We start from the raw sequence: 23,176 nt of genomic DNA on the forward strand, positions 1-23,176 counted from the left end.
TGTACGAACTTTGTACGATGTAATTAGCAAGGATCATTACTAGAGGTGGGAATCACCAGAGGCCCCACGATACGATATCATCACGATACTTATGTCACAGTACCATACTATTGCGATTTTAAACATATTACGATATTCTGCGATAAATTGCAATTTATTACCTATCTGATTCCGCCATCTTTAATTTATCAACTTCCTTGTTCACCCCTGCTGACCTCACCAGAAAAAAAGGTTTAGTGGACTGAAAAAGCAATCGATTTTATTATTGTAGTAGCAAAAAGTTAAATGCTCATGTGCAATTTATATAATTAAAGATCGATACTTGGCGTCGTGTATCAATACAGTATTGCTATGGAAAATATCATGATACTATGGTGTAGCCCCCCCCTCTCCTAATCATTACAAAAATCGGTCTTTACATGAGTCGTTAAGTGTTGATGGAAAGCCGCAGTTCGATTTTGTGGGCAAGCATGTCAAGTGCCTGAATTGGACCAAAAGAGGTGCCAGTACTCATGATCGTTGCATGTTTCTTGGATATATTAATATTCATGAGTGTATCTTGTAGGGTGACCCCGAATCGATGATTCGATGCCAGGAGCCTAGTTCGACTAACGTTATCAATCTGGTCGAATCATCATCACAGACTGAAAACGTGGTTATGAAAGGATCATTCCATGCTTGTTTTCCCAATTAATCGTTTATTATTTTTTATATATAGCCTTTTTGGTAAGAAAAAAAATCATCCTATTAATAATACTGTTATTAACCATTAGAAGGAAGGGTAGTCATGTGGACGCTTTAATTGTACTCAGTACTGGTTGAGTACTGGCCCATTTCAGGCATTGGTCGTGTCCGATAACGGGTGTATCGTCGCCCGTTGTCCGAAAATGGGTGCATGTAAGTTGTATTTACCTGTAATGGGAAGGAGGCGCTCTTGTTGCCCACATATCCCCGGACTACATGGCTCTGTATGGACAGAACACGGCATTCCATGGCAGCTCCCGGTCAGCCGAGGAGGGATGCAGATAATCCGTTACTTCAACGATAATCACGTCTACACATAACAGTACGAAAAAAAACTAAATTTAAACACAACGCCGTCAGTTGGAAAGAAACAACGTTAGCTAGCAAGCTAACCAGCTGTGTGATACTGTGTGTGAGCGCGTGTGGTGGTTGTAGCGGGTGATGTGCAGTGAGTGTGTATAGAGAGAGGAAGAGAGATAGCTACACTGAAGGACAAAACACACACCTCACGCCGGTATTGCGTGCAGGCCATCTGAGAGACCGCCTAAACCATGTGACGTCACCACAGGGCCACTAAGCGCATCCTCCTGATCCCTATCAACACAGCTGGAATTGAATACATGTGAATGACAACTCTCTTCTATTTTGTGCTATTCTATTCTACCACTCCGTTTTACATAGCCGAATTATTTTGGGAAACATTGTAAGTTAATTTACTATTCAGATGTGTCTTTTCCCTGCCAAAATAAAGGAGAAAGGACTAAAATTGCATCTTTTAGGATGTAGCTTGGTGCTGCACTTTTTTTTTTGGTGTGTGTATGTGTGTCTGTGGTTGTGCCTCACACCATCTTTATCACAGAGTCGTGACTGAGGGGGGATCTGACTTGGCAAAGATTGCCTCTGTCACCACACAACAGTCGGCAGTGCTGCTGAGAGACACAGAGTGCATGCACAAACAAACGTAGCCAAATGCAGTATAGGAGCAAGAAAGAGGGAGAGTGTGAGGCATAGAAACAAAGGGAGGTATACAGAGGTAAGCCAAACGGAGAGATGTTGAACTGACAGCCCCACCTGCTGTTCATCCAGGCCTTGACTGCTCTATGTGACACTGATTGCATTTCAGACAAACATAGCCTACTTGATACATAGTACTGGTTAATATCAGTATAATATTAATATAAACTTTAGTAAGTTGCACTGGTAAACCCTATTTTAACATTAACCTGGTACAAACAAGCCTTAATCAGCCATAGTGGTTGAACATTAATAATAATAATAATAATGTATACTTTATTAATCTCACAAGGGGAAATTACATTTTCACTCTGTTGTTATTACACACAGGCCTGAATTACACACACATGCTCAGTATCTATACATGCACTAATGGAGAGATGTCAGAGTGAGGGAGCTGCCCATGAAAAGTCACCCCGAGCAGTTGGGGGTTTGTTGCCTTGCTCAAGTGCACCTTGGCAGTGCCCAGGAGGTGAACTGGCACCTCTCCAGCTACCAGTCCACCACCATACTTTGGTCCATATGGGGACTTGAACCAGCAACCCTCCGGTTCCCATCTCAACTCCCTACTGACTGAGCTACTACCACCCAAAAAAAAAATCTGTGGCTGCTCTGAACCCTGTGACATGCTTGAAAGCCCAGCAGCAGTTTATTACAATGTACTGGAGTGTCTAAACTTAAGTAAGCAGCACTGGTAAAACCTATTTTAACATTAGCCTGGTACAAACAGGCCTTAATCAGCCATAATGGTTCAACATTAGTGGCTGCACTGAACCCTGTGACATGCATGAAAGCCCAGCAGCCATTAGGGTAACCACAAAATACATCCTGAATCCTGAATCTAAAAATAGAATCGGCACTTCACACAACAAGTGACTGTCTTTCAGGATGATGGGATATTTACTGTAGGCCTATACGAGCCTCACCATCACTACTTTGCCTTTCGGTAAGGGCTTTATTACTACTGCTAATGTAGGTAATGACTCAACCGAAAGTCACTAGTTCCTATTATTAAGCTTAAGAACTAGACACTAAAAAGCTGAGCGCAACTGTTCTTTATCTATAAGTGCTTTACAATCCACTGTGTTATTAAGGTTAATTGACTGACACCTACTCCCCTTTCCTTTTCTTCAGATGACCCTCTGATCAGGGGTGGGAGACACATGAATGATAATGTAAAAAGAGGCTGATAATCATACCAGACATTACCAAAGAAAACACACATAAAAACCTATCAATGTGTAGAAACAGAGGGAGGTAGACAAGCGATGTTGAACTAACAGCTCCACCTGCTGTTCATCCAGGCCTCAACTGCTCTGTGACACTTTAATTGCATTTCACACGCACGCACGCACGCACGCACGCACGCACGCACGCACGCACGCACGCACGCACACACACACACACACACACACACACACACACACACACACACACACACACAAGACTTACTTTTTTGAAAGTGCTGCTTTAATAAAATATAAAATATAATATTATATATATATATATATATATATATATATATATATATATATATATATATATATATATATATATATATAATGTATTATAATCATCATTGCACAGTACAAACAAACAGCCAGGTATACATTTTCCTTTATTTTAATGTCAGATAACCCAAACAAACGTGATGTGCTTCCTCTTCTCTCCCTCTTGTTGTTCTCCCATGTAGTAAAATTGAGATGAGGAGGTAATGGAGGAAGAAGTCCCAGAGATGTCAGAGAAAGAGCATAAAGAGTAGGAGGTTGGTGTCATGGATCATTTGGAGTCCTGGTCCATATTGGGCTCTAAAGAGAAAACAGAAGTAAGTCATTTACATATTTGGGAATATATTTATTTTCATTTAGTCACTTTACATATATTTTAATTATTCTGTGCAGTGAAAAAAAGTGCCTATGAATCAGCTGCAGTGCTACAGAGCTGAAACATCATGTTCCCGAGGTAAAAATACAATTCATAATCTCCATAATTAATTTGATTATTGTAGTATTGTGATGCCTTTAAAAAAGTGTTTGTTTTTCTCGCATCCCTACTGAAAAAAAACTACACTATGCACTAATCCAAAAGTGAGTTAATCCATCAGATATGTTATGTTACCATGGAGATCTTAACCACTCCAAAAGATGTGTGACTGTAATCAGCTCCATCAGACATGATGTGCTTCTTGAGGACAGACTGGCTCGTCTTTGTATTAGAGCCAGATTAATACTGGGTTATTGAGTCCAATTCCAGTCAATATTTGAGAGTTTTTGAATATTCCTTTAACAAGCCAACCCATATGGAATTGAACCACCAGTCTTTTGGTTGTTCAGAGGCCTTGGGACCATCCTAGTAAATATAACAGGAAACCTCTTTTGTCTCGCTACCTGCGCATGTTTTTGTATTCTCTGATCATCTCCAGGAAGAGTCTCTGCACTGGATCTAAATCTGAAAAACACATGAAGAAAAAGAATACTATTAAAAGCCAACCATATCAACAGACTACGTTGATGTTAGACGATTTATGACGTTTGTGAACGTTACAGACCAACGTGTTTAAAATAACTTATTTCTGAAATATCCATGCCTCGGAACTACGGTATGGTTAACGCTCAAGAAGGTTCTGAAACGCCAGAGCAAGGGGAATGTGAGTAACAAACAATATTTGTTTTTAAACCAAAACGTAGAAATGTAAATGTAGCCTCAGTATGCTTAGTAGGGGTGCACGATTCAGATAATGTAACGATTCGATTCAATATTAATTTTCAGGTTCAAGATTCGATTCAAAATCGATTTGATTCAAAAACTATTCTCGATTAAAAAAAAACGATTCACAGTCTGTAAATGTAGTTACTTTTCCCATGTGATTGCAGTAGTTTTTAATTAAAAAATATGAATAGATTTTTGGAATTCTATAAATCGATTTTGAATCGGTAGAGCCTGAATCGCGATTCGAATGTGAATCGATTTTTTTGCACACCCCTAATGCTTAGAACAACGTGCTTGTCAGATCCCTGTTTCAACGATGGAATTTGGGGGCAACTGCATCCAATTAGAATTCTGTAACTTTATGAAACGAACAATCCAACAATCACTTTTTCTTTTCCGCTTGTTCGATTGTCCGATATGAGCTAGGGCTGTGTACATATCTGCAACTGTGTTTACCCGTGTGTATCCCTTCACCATCTTCATTCCCCAAGGCTTCAGTCTGTGCTTCCTCCTCCTCCAGCGGCTCCTCCTTCAGAGCGGGAGAAGCTGGAAAATCACAAGTGACTTAAGTCGCTGTGTCAACGGCGTCGACTGACCCACTGGCTACCGTTGCTGTAACAACCCCAGAAACAGGACAGATACGGACAAGAGCTGATTCTACTGACTAAAGCCTCAACTTCTGTAAAATGTTCTGCCAAATCTCTGACAGCTTAAAGTGCTCATTTTGTGCTCATTTTCAGGTTCATAGTTGTATTTAGAGGTTGTACCAGAATAGGTTTATGTGGTTTAATTTTCAAAAAACACCATATATTTGTTGTACTGCACACTGCTGCAGCTTTGAACGACACCTCAGGTTTATTACTTGACATTTAGGTAACAACTGTTATTTGAGTTTTTTTTACAGCACGTCTAGCAATACCATTGTTTGTGGCCTCTACACTATACAATAGCGGGGGATAGGGCTGGGCAATATATCGTTATTATATTGATATGGTGATATAAGACTAGATATTGTCTGAGATTTTGGATAGTGTAATGTGACGTGTCTTAACCTGGTTTTACTGGCTGCATTACAGTAAAGGTCAATATCTGAACTTACCAGACTGTTTTAGCTGTTCTATTATTTGCCTTTAACCACTTAGTCATTATATCCACATTATTTATTACTTATAATTTATAAAAAAAATCTCATTGTGTAAATATTATGTGAAAGCACCAATTGTCAACCCTACAATATCGATATTGATATTTCCAATATATTGTGATAATTATATTTTCTCCATATCACTTAGCCCTAGCATGGGGGGAGTACAAGTAACCACGGCTACATATTAAATCATCCAGCGACAGTTTAGGTGAACGACCAATTTCTGTTAGCAAAGACTGTACGAACTTTGTACGATGTAATTAGCAAGGATCATTACTAGAGGTGGGAATCACCAGAGGCCCCACGATACGATATCATCACGATACTTATGTCACAGTACCATACTATTGCGATTTTAAACATATTACGATATTCTGCGATAAATTGCAATTTATTACCTATCTGATTCCGCCATCTTTAATTTATCAACTTCCTTGTTCACCCCTGCTGACCTCACCAGAAAAAAAGGTTTAGTGGACTGAAAAAGCAATCGATTTTATTATTGTAGTAGCAAAAAGTTAAATGCTCATGTGCAATTTATATAATTAAAGATCGATACTTGGCGTCGTGTATCAATACAGTATTGCTATGGAAAATATCATGATACTATGGTGTAGCCCCCCCCTCTCCTAATCATTACAAAAATCGGTCTTTACATGAGTCGTTAAGTGTTGATGGAAAGCCGCAGTTCGATTTTGTGGGCAAGCATGTCAAGTGCCTGAATTGGACCAAAAGAGGTGCCAGTACTCATGATCGTTGCATGTTTCTTGGATATATTAATATTCATGAGTGTATCTTGTAGGGTGACCCCGAATCGATGATTCGATGCCAGGAGCCTAGTTCGACTAACGTTATCAATCTGGTCGAATCATCATCACAGACTGAAAACGTGGTTATGAAAGGATCATTCCATGCTTGCTGTTTTCCCAATTAATCGTTTATTATTTTTTATATATAGCCTTTTTGGTAAGAAAAAAAATCATCCTATTAATAATACTGTTATTAACCATTAGAAGGAAGGGTAGTCATGTGGACGCTTTAATTGTACTCAGTACTGGTTGAGTACTGGCCCATTTCAGGCATTGGTCGTGTCCGATAACGGGTGTATCGTCGCCCGTTGTCCGAAAATGGGTGCATGTAAGTTGTATTTACCTGTAATGGGAAGGAGGCGCTCTTGTTGCCCACATATCCCCGGACTACATGGCTCTGTATGGACAGAACACGGCATTCCATGGCAGCTCCCGGTCAGCCGAGGAGGGATGCAGATAATCCGTTACTTCAACGATAATCACGTCTACACATAACAGTACGAAAAAAAACTAAATTTAAACACAACGCCGTCAGTTGGAAAGAAACAACGTTAGCTAGCAAGCTAACCAGCTGTGTGATACTGTGTGTGAGCGCGTGTGTGATGTGCAGTGAGTGTGTATAGAGAGAGGAAGAGAGATAGCTACACTGAAGGACAAAACACACACCTCACGCCGGTATTGCGTGCAGGCCATCTGAGAGACCGCCTAAACCATGTGACGTCACCACAGGGCCACTAAGCGCATCCTCCTGATCCCTATCAACACAGCTGGAATTGAATACATGTGAATGACAACTCTCTTCTATTTTGTGCTATTCTATTCTACCACTCCGTTTTACATAGCCGAATTATTTTGGGAAACATTGTAAGTTAATTTACTATTCAGATGTGTCTTTTCCCTGCCAAAATAAAGGAGAAAGGACTAAAATTGCATCTTTTAGGATGTAGCTTGGTGCTGCACTTTTTTTTTGGTGTGTGTATGTGTGTCTGTGGTTGTGCCTCACACCATCTTTATCACAGAGTCGTGACTGAGGGGGGATCTGACTTGGCAAAGATTGCCTCTGTCACCACACAACAGTCGGCAGTGCTGCTGAGAGACACAGAGTGCATGCACAAACAAACGTAGCCAAATGCAGTATAGGAGCAAGAAAGAGGGAGAGTGTGAGGCATAGAAACAAAGGGAGGTATACAGAGGTAAGCCAAACGGAGAGATGTTGAACTGACAGCCCCACCTGCTGTTCATCCAGGCCTTGACTGCTCTATGTGACACTGATTGCATTTCAGACAAACATAGCCTACTTGATACATAGTACTGGTTAATATCAGTATAATATTAATATAAACTTTAGTAAGTTGCACTGGTAAACCCTATTTTAACATTAACCTGGTACAAACAAGCCTTAATCAGCCATAGTGGTTGAACATTAATAATAATAATAATAATGTATACTTTATTAATCCCACAAGGGGAAATTACATTTTCACTCTGTTGTTATTACACACAGGCCTGAATTACACACACATGCTCAGTATCTATACATGCACTAATGGAGAGATGTCAGAGTGAGGGAGCTGCCCATGAAAAGTCACCCCGAGCAGTTGGGGGTTTGTTGCCTTGCTCAAGTGCACCTTGGCAGTGCCCAGGAGGTGAACTGGCACCTCTCCAGCTACCAGTCCACCACCATACTTTGGTCCATATGGGGACTTGAACCAGCAACCCTCCGGTTCCCATCTCAACTCCCTACTGACTGAGCTACTACCACCCAAAAAAAAAATCTGTGGCTGCTCTGAACCCTGTGACATGCTTGAAAGCCCAGCAGCAGTTTATTACAATGTACTGGAGTGTCTAAACTTAAGTAAGCAGCACTGGTAAAACCTATTTTAACATTAGCCTGGTACAAACAGGCCTTAATCAGCCATAATGGTTCAACATTAGTGGCTGCACTGAACCCTGTGACATGCATGAAAGCCCAGCAGCCATTAGGGTAACCACAAAATACATCCTGAATCCTGAATCTAAAAATAGAATCGGCACTTCACACAACAAGTGACTGTCTTTCAGGATGATGGGATATTTACTGTAGGCCTATACGAGCCTCACCATCACTACTTTGCCTTTCGGTAAGGGCTTTATTACTACTGCTAATGTAGGTAATGACTCAACCGAAAGTCACTAGTTCCTATTATTAAGCTTAAGAACTAGACACTAAAAAGCTGAGCGCAACTGTTCTTTATCTATAAGTGCTTTACAATCCACTGTGTTATTAAGGTTAATTGACTGACACCTACTCCCCTTTCCTTTTCTTCAGATGACCCTCTGATCAGGGGTGGGAGACACATGAATGATAATGTAAAAAGAGGCTGATAATCATACCAGACATTACCAAAGAAAACACACATAAAAACCTATCAATGTGTAGAAACAGAGGGAGGTAGACAAGCGATGTTGAACTAACAGCTCCACCTGCTGTTCATCCAGGCCTCAACTGCTCTGTGACACTTTAATTGCATTTCACACGCACGCACGCACGCACGCACGCACGCACACACACACACACACACACACACACACACACACACACACACACACACACACACACACAAGACTTACTTTTTTGAAAGTGCTGCTTTAATAAAATATAAAATATAATATTAATATATATATATATATATATATATATATATATATATATATATATAATGTATTATAATCATCATTGCACAGTACAAACAAACAGCCAGGTATACATTTTCCTTTATTTTAATGTCAGATAACCCAAACAAACGTGATGTGCTTCCTCTTCTCTCCCTCTTGTTGTTCTCCCATGTAGTAAAATTGAGATGAGGAGGTAATGGAGGAAGAAGTCCCAGAGATGTCAGAGAAAGAGCATAAAGAGTAGGAGGTTGGTGTCATGGATCATTTGGAGTCCTGGTCCATATTGGGCTCTAAAGAGAAAACAGAAGTAAGTCATTTACATATTTGGGAATATATTTATTTTCATTTAGTCACTTTACATATATTTTAATTATTCTGTGCAGTGAAAAAAAGTGCCTATGAATCAGCTGCAGTGCTACAGAGCTGAAACATCATGTTCCCGAGGTAAAAATACAATTCATAATCTCCATAATTAATTTGATTATTGTAGTATTGTGATGCCTTTAAAAAAGTGTTTGTTTTTCTCGCATCCCTACTGAAAAAAAACTACACTATGCACTAATCCAAAAGTGAGTTAATCCATCAGATATGTTATGTTACCATGGAGATCTTAACCACTCCAAAAGATGTGTGACTGTAATCAGCTCCATCAGACATGATGTGCTTCTTGAGGACAGACTGGCTCGTCTTTGTATTAGAGCCAGATTAATACTGGGTTATTGAGTCCAATTCCAGTCAATATTTGAGAGTTTACAAAATGGGATAATAATATATCTTCTGATAATCTTGTTCTTTAATATAAACAAACACGTAAGGATTCCCTAAAATGTGGTTACTGAAGAGTTGGGAGTAAGAAGAATAAACTTGTCAGTGCTCTCTTTCGACACCATTGGTGATTTTCTAAAACATATCTTTGGAACTTTTCTTACTGCAAAAGAGCTCAACAGTGTGCTTCTGGAAGTGAAAATCCTATTCTGAATCAGGATTTTGATTATTAGCCATAATGTTGTAACAACCCAAGGTAGACTCACCACGAGCTATTAGACTGTGGAAGGATATTGTATGCCACTGTGGAAGCCACAAGTCCGTCTGAAATCAACCTTGTTTTCAGAAAAACACATTTTATTTGCGATGTCATGGAGAAGTACTACATGACCCACAATCCTAAGCATAACAGCGACGTGTCTGATTGGTGGAGCTGATGTTTACCACACCAGCGAATGGCTATTGAGCTGCTTCCACTGAACTCTATGATTGTTTACGTACACAGTCTTGTACATTTGTATTTCTTTTATTTTAAATTTACAATTCATTTTTTTGTGCAAAATCAAATGTTTTAAGGTCACAATTTATCTTGTAGTTTGTTGGCTTGGTTTCAGGCTTAAAACTCTTAATATAAGCATTTTCTAAAAAGGTCAATAGAGTAATGAATGGGGAAATCACACGGACCCGTTCAAAAAGTGGCACTCTATTTCTTCTTTTCTTATGGGCATATACCAATAATGATTAATCTGTGATAGGCCAATTATCCCTTGAGCACTACTTGTTATTGTTGATCACTGATAAGGAAAGTTCATCTTGTCAGCGTAGATACTGAATCTCTATTAAATCACCAGCTCATATATATATATATATATCGTACGAGCTGTTCGGTTCAAAGCTTTAAAGTGCTCATATTATTATACTCATTTTCAGTATGACGCACGTTTGTCTCTGAAGTAAAGGCTGGACTACAATAGAGCTGTTTGGAGCAGTTTGTAAACAGTGTTTTCTGTTGGAGATTTTAAGTCCCTTTGGGGTGGACTTTGGGCTTTTTCACTTTGTAAACCTATAAAGTGCACAAAAAGATATTTAACCCAATACAGGAAAGGGAAAAATCCAAAAAGCATAATATGAGTACTTTAAGCACAACTTTAACCTTTTGAGGACAAAAGACAGTGGCGCGTCTAAACGTTGTTTGACAAAACTCCTACTCAAAAAGTGATATTACAAAATTACATTTCAGACATTATTTACTATTTTAATCATATATAACCTAAGACTTTGGTAATCTCATTTCAATCACCGCAACAATTCGTACAACACATCATAAGTTAAGGTTTGTTTTCAAAAGAGATTTGAGGAATTTCAAAAAAGCCAACATCAACATGTTAGCTTTAGCGCCAAATTAGTGTTGCTCAGGGAAAAGACGAAATAACAGAGATTGGAGAGGAAACTTTAGTGGCCAAAAGTAATGCCTCCTCGGTAGTTTGGAAATACTTTGGCTTTAAGCCAACAGATGTTTCACAGGTTAATGCACTATGCAAAACGTGTCGAATGGTGGTAAACCGTGCAAGAAGCAATACAACAAACCTATTTTTTTATATTGAAATTAATATCGGTATCGCAATATTCATTATCGATATCGCAATATCACATTTTGTCAATATCGTGTAACCCTACCCTTGATACAGCTCTACATATAATACTGTGTCTAAGGTCATAACAGTTCTCTGTGACTGAACCTCCCTCTCCACTGCATCTCTCTCTCTCTCTCACCAGTGAAGGTGAACTGAGGGAAGCTGCTCAGGTCTCCTCCTCCATAAAGTCTCTGGAGCTTTGCTGTCTCCTCTGACAGGCATTTTTCGTAATCTGGCTCCGCCTCCAACAGTCCTCCATTCAACCTTAGAGAGGAAGAGGAGTGGATGGGGGAAATAAAACCAGAAATGGATGTCATTTAATAAATGTCTCCTGCACATTACATCTCAACATCACAGTTCCCCTTCAGTATTCCAGCTTTGTTTTTCTCGTGTTGTTATCATCATGGAAATTTTGGAATCTCTGCCTCCAGTCATCGTTTTTAAAAGGTACTGTGTATATCATATTATATATATCATATGAACAGGAAGTATCTTGAGATACATTATCTCTTTTACAAGACAGACCTGGCCAAAGCTGCAGCATAAAATAATTAACATGACAACACTCAACGTGTGATGCATGCATGCCTGATACGATGGCAGTTTATTTTGGAAAAAGCAGCTCAATTTCAACCATCTTTCTATTACTAACAGAGAACATTGTATCATTCAAAGCCTACACATTAATAAATGACTCAAGGCCTCAATGCGTTAAATGAGAAGATCAATGCAACTTTCCTGTCTGTGTGTTAAGTCCCAAAATGTTGAACTATTCCTTTAACAAGCCAACCCATATGGAATTGAACCACCAGTCTTTTGGTTGTTCAGAGGCCTTGGGACCATCCTAGTAAATATAACAGGAAACCTCTTTTGTCTCGCTACCTGCGCATGTTTTTGTATTCTCTGATCATCTCCAGGAAGAGTCTCTGCACTGGATCTAAATCTGAAAAACACATGAAGAAAAAGAATACTATTAAAAGCCAACCATATCAACAGACTACGTTGATGTTAGACGATTTATGACGTTTGTGAACGTTACAGACCAACGTGTTTAAAATAACTTATTTCTGAAATATCCATGCCTCGGAACTACGGTATGGTTAACGCTCAAGAAGGTTTATGGTTATAGCAAATACAGTGAATTTATGGTACAGTTGAAGTTAGGCAACTAAAACACTAGAATACAGTAAAGGCCTCAGGCTACATTTACAATGCTATGTTTTTGTTTTTATGCAGAGTTTTGAGCCAAAAACGATCTCCGTGTTTTAGCTCCAGTAGAAGAACTAATCTCTGTTTAAACTAACACGTCCAAACCGCATATCTCATCAACATTCTGGCATCAACACAACCTCGGAGATTCCAAACCTAAACGGGTCAGAAGTGTTTCCAAATTTCTCCGGTTTAGGGGCTCTGAAACGCCAGAGCAGGGGGAATGTGAGTAACAAACAATATTTGTTTTTAAACCAAAACGTAGAAATGTAAATGTAGCCTCAGTATGCTTAGTAGGGGTGCACGATTCAGATAATGTAACGATTCGATTCAATATTAATTTTCAGGTTCAAGATTCGATTCAAAATCGATTTGATTCAAAAACTATTCTCGATTAAAAAAAAACGATTCACAGTCTGTAAATGTAGTTACTTTTCCCATGTGATTGCAGTAGTTTTTAATTAAAAAATATGAATAGATTTTTGGAATTCTATAAATTGATTTTGAATCGGTAGAGCCTGAATCGCGATTCGAATGTGAATCGATTTTTTTGCACACCCCTAATGCTTAGAACAACATGCTTGTCAGATCCCTGTTTCAACGATGGAATTTGGGGGCAACTGCTTCCAATTAGAATTCTGTAACTTTATGAAACGGACAATCCAACAATCACATTTTCTTTTCCGCTTGTTCGATTGTCCGATATGAGCTAGGGCTGTGTACATATCTGCAACTGTGTTTACCCGTGTGTATCCCTTCACCATCTTCATTCCCCAAGGCTTCAGTCTGTGCTTCCTCCTCCTCCAGCGGCTCCTCCTTCAGAGCGGGAGAAGCTGGAAAATCACAAGTGACTTAAGTCGCTGTGTCAACGGCGTCGACTGACCCACTGGCTACCGTTGCTGTAACAACCCCAGAAACAGGACAGATACGGACAAGAGCTGATTCTACTGACTAAAGCCTCAACTTCTGTAAAATGTTCTGCCAAATCTCTGACAGCTTAAAGTGCTCATTTTGTGCTCATTTTCAGGTTCATAGTTGTATTTAGAGGTTGTACCAGAATAGGTTTATGTGGTTTAATTTTCAAAAAACACCATATATTTGTTGTACTGCACACTGCTGCAGCTCCTCTTTTGAGCTCTCCGTTTTAGCTACAGAGTGAGACATCTCACTTCTGTTCCATCACAGAGTTTACAGGAATATTTTAACATTTTGTGAAACACGTTTCTTAGCTTTCTTGCGGAGAGCTTGGAAATAATACGCCTAATTTAAAGGCCAGGGAGAAACTGCTCACCTGGCTCTTTCTAAAGTTTACGAAATCCACCTATATACACCTCCGATTCTCACGTCAACATGCTGTAACTACTTCGTTTAATCCTGACACAAATAGAAATGTAAAAACAGCAATGTGTTCTTACATTGAATTACATGAGGTGACAATGTTGGGTTATCTGCCGCTCAAGAGTCCAAAGAAAGAAACAGTTACAGCACGTAATTCCCCAGCATGTCATTTTTTACATGTGTGTTTGTGTACGGATCAAAGAATGAGAGAGGCATATTTTTGAACTTTGGACAAAGCCAGGCATTTTTTTTTTCATGCTTCAAGTCTTAATGCTAAGCTAAGCTAATCGCCTTCAGGACTAAAACTTACCATCCAAAATATCAGCTCTTACATGCTCTGTTGCCCCTGTCACGTGTCCAGGAACGGAAAAGAGTTGCTCATCCATCAGTGCATCTGTCTGCAGATCTTCAGACAGAACGCCAGCTTCAGACTGAGATAGAGACTCGACCTTCAAAGCCTCAGACATCTCTTCCGATGCCACCACATTATCTACCTCCATCCTCTTCTCTCCAGCAACAATCTCACTTTCTTTCTCCAGATAATTGGTGGTTTCGCTCAGAGACTCATTTTCCAGAGTTCCCACGGAGGCCTCATCTTTAGCCAAAGTCAAAGACTTCAGACTCATGGCCTCCAAAAAGTTTGCTTGCTGCTCTCCGGAATCTTTTTCTGCTTCCTGACCAGTCGCTTCATCCAGTTGCCCCACTTTGTGGTGAACAAGTAAAGCGTCAGGAGACCTCGGTCCTTGCTCAGAACCGAATGTGGCCTCCAGCATAACAACTGTTTCCGCTTGTATTGCATCGGTGGCTTCTGAGATAGAATCTAGTGTTAAAATGTCAGCCTCTGTGTCCTCAAAAACTGCAACATCTTCTATTGTGGCAGTAACTTTCATCTTCTCCTCTTTTGCTAGTACAACAGCTTCTTTCTCGAGTGCATTCCTCGTTTCTCGCAGTACATCGGTTTCAAGGCCTCCAACTTCAGCCTTCACTTTTGCTAAAGTTATAGATTCCAGCGTCATGGCTTCTGCTTCGGGTGCCTTCTCCTCCGTCTGCAAAGACTCTCCATATTCTCCTGCAGGTGGATCGGAGGCTGAACTTGTTTTTAACGTGCCAGGAGTATTGGAAAGCACTGCAGGAACATGACAGAGACGCTCTTTCACCAAAGTGCCACTTTCTCCTTCTAACTCTTGAAGATCCTCAGACAGACAGTCCCGATTTAAAAGAACATCACTCTCATCTTTGCTTGAATTCTGAGTTTCAGCTGCGGCTTTGTCCTCGGCTCCGATCCCCGTCTGGACTAACAAGTCTTGAAACTGTTTTTCTGCCTTTTCATCGAGCATCGATTTTGTTCGGAGGTGCTCATCAGTTTTTAAAGACCCTACCAGAGCCTTGTCTACATGGAGTGCTACTGACTCCAACGTCATTTCTTCAGACTGGCTCACTCCCTCCTCCACAGCAACACTTACTGAGCATGAGTCTACTGTAGATTCGTTTTTCAAAGGCAAGGGTGCAGATTCTTGTGCATTTTTGATTAAGGCAGTGCGTGAGAGGTTATCAGCGGCTTCAGTTTCTGTTGTAGGCTCTATTGTACCTTCAGAAACAGAAGAGCTGCTGGCCTCTGCTGCTGGTTCTATCGTTGTTTCTATTAAAGGTTCTTCTTCAGCAGGACCTGAGTCTGTGCTGTTGGTTTGTACTGATTGAGGTGCTGTATCTGCTTCAGCCTCTATTGTAGTTTCTATTGAACCTTCAGCAACAGCAGATCTGCTCTCTAGTGCCTCCAGAGGAGAGGAGCTGGCCTCTACTGATGGCTTTATTGCAGTTTCTATTAAGCGTTCTCCTTCAGCAGTGTGCAATAGATTAACAGGATCTGTGCTGTTGGTTTGTACTGCTTGAGCTGGAGCATCTACTGTTGCATCTACTGTACGCTCTACTGCACATTCAACAAGAGCAGCTCTACTCTCTAGTGTTTCCACAGGAAAATGGTTGGCTTCTACTGGGGATTCTATTGTAGTTTCTATTAGGGGGTCTTCTTTGGTAGTTTGTGAGACACCAACCACTCCTGAGTCTGTGCTGTTGGTTTGTACTGCTTGAGCTGGAGCATCTACTGTTGCATCTACAGTACGCTCTATTGCACATTCGACAAGAGCAGCTCTACTCTCTAGTGTTTCCAGAGGAGAGGTGCTGGTCTCTACTGACAGTTCAACTATAGTTTCTAACACGGGTTCTACTGTTGCAGTGTGTAAAATGTCAACCGCGCTTAAATCTGGGCTTTTTGTTTCTACTTTCTGAGCTGATGCATCTACTTTGACGTCTACGGTAGGCTCTACTGGACGCTCGACAACAGCGGCTCTAGTTTCTAGTGTTTCCACAGGAAAACGGCTGGCTTCTACTGGGGATTCTATTGTAGTTTCTATTAGGGGTTCTTCTTTGGCAGTGTGTGAGACATCAACCACTCCTGAGTCTGCGCGTTTGGTTTGTACTTCCTCAGTTGGAGCATCTACTGTAGGCTCTACGAGACCTTCAACAACAGGAGCTCTAACTTCCGGTGTTTTCGCAGGAGATAGGCGCGGTACTCGTGATTCTATTCTAGTTTCTATTATGGGTTCTCGTGTAGCAGCTGGAAAAGATGATGTCTCTGCGTTTGTCTCCACCATGCGGGCTGATAAGGGCAGTGCTGTGGCAGTTTTGAGTTCAACTGGCTCTGTGGCAGTTTCTACTTTGGTTTTTATTGTTTCAGCCAAGGTTTGGCATTCTATTGCCGCTGCTCCTGATCCTAACGATGCCGGTGTTGTGCTGCTTAGAGAGGAACCTGAGGTTGTAGGAAGAGTCACAAACGGAAGACTGTCAGCATCTACGTGTTTAAAACTAGAAGCAGCAGGAAAGACAGACACCGCTGGTTCAGTCTTAGACAAAGGAGGAGCATTTGGGGTGGAGACCTTCACTGAGGAGGTGGAAGGAGGTTTGGTAGGAACGGAGGAGGCTTTGGCAGGTCGAGCTGTGGGAGAGAGGGAGGGAAAAAAGAGGATGTAAGGGGATTGGGGAGGGGGGAAGAGGGATAAGTAAAACCACTCAGCACTGACATGCCAGAAACAAGCAGAACAAATCAGCGTTTGAATGATTGAATTAATTAACAGTCTGTTAAAGGGTAACTTCGTTTTTTTTTTTTAACCTGGACCCTATTTTCCAATGTTTTTGTGTCTAAGTGACTGATGGGAACAACAATTTTTGACATTGGTCCAGTATTAAGCAAGATCGCTGCAGTCGGTAGCAGCCAAACAAGCTACAATGTAAGTTAATAGGGCAATTGTGCAGCTCATATTTACGTTCACAAAAGTTCTTGTTTTGCCACTGACAGGCTCAGATTGATATTCTAGATTTCTGACAAAATTATGGAAAGGATTTCTAAGGAGGTCGACCTTTCTGTCAAAGAGTAAGACAGCGTTCACGCCTAATACTGGACTAATTTCAAAGATTGTTGTTTCTATCAGTCACTTAAACACAAAAACATAGGAGAATAGGGTCCAGGTTGACAAAAAAAAACAAAATTACCATTTAACTTAGCTGTCCTTGGGGCCACCCATAGAGTGTGCGCCCCATGTAGGCTTTGCAGCAGCCCGGGTTCGAATCCGACATGTGGCCCTTTGCTGATTGTCATCCCCTCTCTTTAGCTCCCTCCTTTCCTGTCTATCCACTGTCACTATCAAATAAAGGGAAAACCCCCCAAAAAATTATCTTTACAAAAAACAACCTCAGCTGTCGTTCAGGCCACTCAAGAGCATGTTCTCTAATCTATGGTCATTTGCTCATGTTCTGTACTTTACCATGTTTTGCTGTCTATGTCATTCCACCAAATTTACATAACCACAAGTTGAAATAGTCTAAAAACCGAAAGCCACAAATGATACATGGAAAAGTACCACTGCATGTGGTGTGATGGAGAAGGGGCTTAGACAAGAGTTAAATCCTCCTAATCTTGATTTTCAGACTACTTGCAGGGGGACAAAATAATCCTGTCAAAATCCGCAACCAGCTCCTTGCTGCTGCAAATTTCCATCACCTGCTGTGTTGACAGGAAAGAAGAAAAAAAATCTGTACGGTAAATGTGACTTTATTTTAACACAGTGCTCTACACGACATCCTGAATGTGCTGACCTTTACCAGCAGGAGGCGTTGTGCCCGGCCTGCGCTGGGAGAAAAGTTGCTCCAGGAGTTTAGCGACATCCACCGCTGGCTGAGGCTTGGCTTTCTCTGTCAGTAAAAGAAAATACAGACTGAACATAAAAAAATAAATAAAAAAAAAACATTTTTTTTTTTTTAAGATTATGTTTTTGGGCATTTTCAGCTTTTATTTGGATAGGACAGCAGAAGGCATGAAAGGGGAGAGAGAGAGAGAGAGGGAGAGAGAGAGAGAGAGAGAGAGAGAGGGGGAATGACACGCAGCAAAGGGCCGCAGGTCGGAGTCAAACCTGGGCCCAATGCGTCGAGGAGTAAACCTCTATATATGGGCGCCTGCTCTACCAACTGAGCTATCCGGGCGCCCCTGTCTGTAAATAAAATATAAATAATAAAAAAAAAAATAACAAGCAGATCACAATATTCTTTTTTATTGCTATACAAATATTACATACAATTATATTGTGATAGAGGATTTTATTGATATTGCCCATACCTAGCTTAACTCTACTGTTTTTCAAGGAAGCACCTGTAAAATTTCAACGGGACATAATGTAAGATTGTATGACTATTTTGGTCATGAGTTTCATTCACCTTTTGGAATAAAACATCTAAAAGCAAAAATACTATCAAAGGTGGGTCCCTGGTCTAATATGTAATATATATAATATGTCAGTTTAGGGGTCCTTACTCTTCCATTAGTGTAGAAGGAATAGAATACAGTAACATTTGGATATTACAAGTAAAGACCTGACAGAAAATCAAGTGTGTTTGTCTTACTGATGTGTGTCCTGCGGGGGGGTTGTCTGTCTGATGGTTTGGAGCTGAACAGTGCAGTTTGCTGCCTCCATACCACTCTGCACAACTCCCTGTTAATACACTGGACACACACACACACACACACACACACACACACACACACACACACACACAGTAATTCTGGTGACAGATGGCAAACTTGTTTCCAGTTTGAATAGTTACATTTTAAGTTTTGTTCCTGTTTAAAAAGTCAACATTAAAAATATTATTAGGTTTGTCCCAAGATGCTTTAGTCAATGACAGTTATATATTTTGCAAGTATACTTGTATTATGTCAATGCCATTTTGAAAATAACTTTACATATAGAAGGCCTCACTCACATTGTGTTTTTAGTGTTTACATTTAGAGAAATGTACATTTTACAGCTGAGGATACAGAGTTTGAGTAAACGTGCAATGCATGCAACAATAACCTTAAATGCATTGATTATACTCACTATATGAAATACTCTATTCATGTTTATGTGAAGGTATTGAAAAGGCAGGCTTCAGTCATTACCATTCATAGTTTAATACATGGGGTGAATTTAAAGTCATGTGTAATTGAGAATGAAAAACAACAACATTACTTACTCTTACACGTAATCCTATTCCTCTTCTGAAAAATGCAGCGGCCATGGTTGTTTAATTAACAGTTCTGTGTTAGTGTGTATATAGCATAAGTCTGTAACTCTGGTAAACGTTGAGGAAGAATGTCAGGTCGCTCTGGGAGAGTACTTCATGTCCTTACGCTCTCCGTCCTCCACCATGACCGTGTTAAGCTGTGTTTTTATCACTTTAGACACACTGAGGAATGTTTTAAAGGGTGATAAAAATGCACAAAATGCCAAATAACAAATCGCAATGATCTCATTTAGCTAGCTAATGTAAACGCGCCGACAAAGACCCTCTTCATGTGTTGACCCGAACCGATTAAATCGACTTCTAACCGTTTGTTTTTGTTTGTTTATTAGCCAGCTGACATGTTGTTGTTTAGTAGAGCTGTCCTGTGTGTTGTTATAGCACATAAAGCGCTCTGTTTAAAGCCTCCAAAGACGGGTCAAGAACCACAAAAAGACGAGCGAATTTCCGGCCACGGTTATCAAAATAAAAGCCTCAACGAGAACCTAAATGTGGTGTGATGAAGAAGAGGCGGCTCACACACGAATACTGCAAATTGAACACATAGCTGGACTTGAATGGCCTTCTTTTGACTGAAAGTACTGCCAAACAACACGTTTTCTGCTCACGAGTTCCATTTTCACTTTCTCACAGCCTACTGCATTGAACGGTCAAACACCTTCCCGTAATCAACGGCTGCGTCATTACGTTGACCAGCGTAGAGCAAGCGTAGGGTTCGGTTCGGTGGAAAAAAATTCTAAGGTTCGGCAGAAACCGAACCCTGTCAAAAAGCCCAATATTCAGCCGAATCCTGGATTTGGTGCATCCATGCTTTTAATCTTGATTTCTAGACTACTTTCAGGGGGGGGAATAATCCTGTCAAAATCCAAAACCAGCACTTTCTGCTGCTGCATATTACCGTCATCTGCTGTGTTGACGGGATTCTAGGCTATAGGCCTAACACTAGTGATGAAATATTCAGCTCTGAAAAGGTTATGTGTAAAGCTCCTCCTCAGGAATTAAACAAGTAGATAATATTATGTTTATCCAATACAATTATCCATGTTAAAATGGACATTTTCAGCGCTGTTTTCTGTGTTAAACTGCTACGTGAAAGACGCAGTTATGCAGGTGTATGTGTAGTTTACAGCGCACGGCCATATAAAGAGGCTCAGTCCTCAACGTAGCGGCTGCGGATTCGGTTCCAACCTGCGGCCCTTTACTGCATGTCATTCCCCCTCTCTCTCCCCCTTTCATGTCTAAAGCTGTCCTGTCAGAAAAAAGGCCTAAAAATTACAAAAAAGTTATGCAGTCAACCATAGTCCTCATGAAACCACCGGAGTTTAGAATGCCAACATACACAAAGCTGAAGGTAACAGATATCCGGCCGTAAAGAAGGACATCCGGCGCAATTTCTGACGGCAATCCCGGAAGTGGAAGGGCGTGGATATAGACTAAGTGCATTGTTACCTTGGATTCAGTTGTAGCAGGACGGAGAAAGTACAGCGTGGCTTTGGCTGTCAACAACAAATGTTGTTTTTAGGAATAATCCTGCCTCCTGCGTGAACTGTCCGTAGCTAAATAAGGTAGGCCTATGGTACCCTATTTTAATGTGGGCCATGATGGTGGTACTTGGAGAGCCTACCATTTCCTGAAGTGGTATGTGGTGTAAAAAGTTTGAGAACCACTGATCTAGGACAATGGGTCATATTTTATAAACTGCTCACATGTTTAGTATGTGAATTTGAAAAGTAACTATAGCTCTTAAATAAATGTAGAGAAGTAGAAGTAGAACATAGCATAAAATGGAAAAACTCAAGAAAAGTACCTCAAAATTGTACTTAAGTAGTACAAGTTACTAGTTACTTTCCAGACGCTTTTATTTTGAAGGAAGGGTTGGCTAAATTCCGGCGTTTTTGTGGCTACAGTTCTGTTTTGATGCAGATTGGTTGGCAGCCAGCACAAGACAGAGCTGGAGCAAGGTCATGGGCGATTTTAGACTCTTTTTAGGGGGGCTCAAGCCATGTCATGTCTTTATTGGGAATATTGCTTTGTGTTATTTAGGTAGGAAATAAATAGGAAAAATTGAAGAAAATACCTTCCTGGGGTTTTTTCCTCTCTGCACAATCTATATAATATATATTTTTATTATTTGGATGTCTGTTATTTGATTTTAACTTGTGCAGAAATAACGGCAAACTCTGCAAACTGCACCTGTTCTCTATTAACTAAAGCAAAACAATAAAAAGCTGCCTTTTTTGGGTTTGACCAGAGAATGATTTTTCCATCTCAAATTGTTTAAAGTCTGGAAAGGGTAAGTGTCCAAGATACCCCCCCCCGCCAAAAAAAAACACACTTGTTTTCATTCTTATCCCGCCGTGTACAGTATAGCACCACTGATACCTGTTGGCTCAAACCAAATGATTTGCCAAAGAAAACCAACAATACAGGCCGCTGCCATCTTGGTCCAACTGAAGTTTATTCTGAACATTGAAAGACAACAACGTACATCATCTTCTACAGTGATAATTAACAGCAGGCTGTCTCTATCGCCCCTGTAGCACTCATATATTAACTCTCAAATAGCAGTAGTATTATACACAACCTGGAAGGTGGACAGTAAGAACGGGTTCAAACTGGATTAGTTTCAGTACAGTGTGGGGAGGAGGAGGGGAGGGAGAGAGGGGTAACAGGGATGTAAGACAACTTCATCATCATTATTTATCATCATCATCTTCAGTCTGGGGAGACAAACATTCGTTCACACCTTCCTCCACAGTCAAGCTGCTGCGACTGCCTGAGCCTCGCTGACTTCTGATTGGACAGTGGCTGGTCACTAAGGTAACTATCGGTTGTCTCAGTGGTAATTCAGTAACCGTGGCATTTAATTACTAAAACTGACTAACTGCATTTACTAACTGGCAAAGTAGCTAGCTAACTAACATATCTTACAGCTCTGCTGAACGAACCGACCGGCAACATGATCTGTCCAACCAGCTGATGCAGTGGTCATTCTGAATACTCATGGTGGGAAAGATTTAAGCGTGATTTATGGTCCTGCGGAGGCGCCACGCAGAGCTGTCTCCGTAGCCTACGTAAGTGGCCTGGAGTTTATACTTGTGCGTTGGTGTGTGCGTCGATTTCTTTAAGAGAATAGCAGGGCTGGCATGTGTGTGTGTGTGTGTGTGTGTGTGTGTGTGGGGAGTGTGTGGTAGAGCAAGTGAGAGAGTGACAGCGATTATCTTCGGAGTGAGTAGTGACTAGTCATAGTGAGAGAAACAAAGTATCTCCCCTGTCCTTTCTGACTACGGTGGGAAATCTGGAGCAGGAAAAGTTAAAGTTATGGAGAAGGAGAACCAGGAAATGAGTCGGGGGGGGGGAAATGCAATGCTACCAAGTCACGGCTGAGCGAGGTGCGTCTCTGCGACGTGACGTTGCATTCGAGAGATGCACGTCAGGCTACGGCGTAGGGTCCGGCGTAGGGTCCGTGCCTCCACGTACCTACGTACGTAGCCATGGCGTAGATTTAACGCAGAAGCATAAATCAAGCTTAACGCTGCCTT

The 23,176-nt window shown here is 40.8% G+C and overlaps 2 protein-coding genes across 7 annotated transcripts in view; both read right to left on the minus strand.

The window, feature by feature from the left end:
• pdxkb (pyridoxal (pyridoxine, vitamin B6) kinase b) overlaps window positions 1-7,110 on the minus strand; it is a 43,087-nt gene extending 35,977 nt beyond the window's left edge. The window contains exons 1-2 of the mRNA XM_035992083.1: window positions 7,084-7,110; window positions 913-1,249 (exon numbers count right to left, since the gene is read on the minus strand). Coding sequence (XP_035847976.1) covers window positions 913-993 — 81 coding nt within the window. The 5' untranslated portion in view covers window positions 994-1,249; window positions 7,084-7,110. The remainder of the gene's footprint in view (window positions 1-912; window positions 1,250-7,083) is intronic.
• A 2,051-nt stretch (window positions 7,111-9,161) lies between these two features.
• si:dkey-22n8.3 (uncharacterized protein PB18E9.04c) lies at window positions 9,162-20,030 on the minus strand. Of its 6 annotated transcripts, XM_035992079.1 has the most exons (9): window positions 19,587-20,030; window positions 18,975-19,074; window positions 18,174-18,269; window positions 16,156-17,016; window positions 14,335-15,957; window positions 13,430-13,519; window positions 12,360-12,420; window positions 11,617-11,741; window positions 9,162-9,368 (listed from the first exon to the last, which is right to left on the minus strand). In XM_035992079.1, the coding sequence occupies exons 1-9, from the start codon at window positions 19,629-19,631 to the stop codon at window positions 9,340-9,342; spliced, it is 3,030 nt and encodes a 1,009-aa protein (XP_035847972.1). In that variant the 5' UTR covers window positions 19,632-20,030; the 3' UTR covers window positions 9,162-9,339. The 6 variants fall into 6 exon arrangements, 4 of the variants coding, with proteins under 4 accessions (XP_035847972.1, XP_031171927.1, XP_031171930.1 ...); XM_031316067.2 differs by having other exon boundaries at window positions 14,335-17,016; XM_031316070.2 differs by lacking the exon at window positions 13,430-13,519 and having other exon boundaries at window positions 14,335-17,016.
• Between the last annotated feature and the right edge of the window lie 3,146 nt (window positions 20,031-23,176).

Source organism: Sander lucioperca, chromosome 15, assembly GCF_008315115.2.
Source record: "Sander lucioperca isolate FBNREF2018 chromosome 15, SLUC_FBN_1.2, whole genome shotgun sequence".
Lineage (NCBI taxonomy): Eukaryota > Metazoa > Chordata > Actinopteri > Perciformes > Percidae > Sander > Sander lucioperca.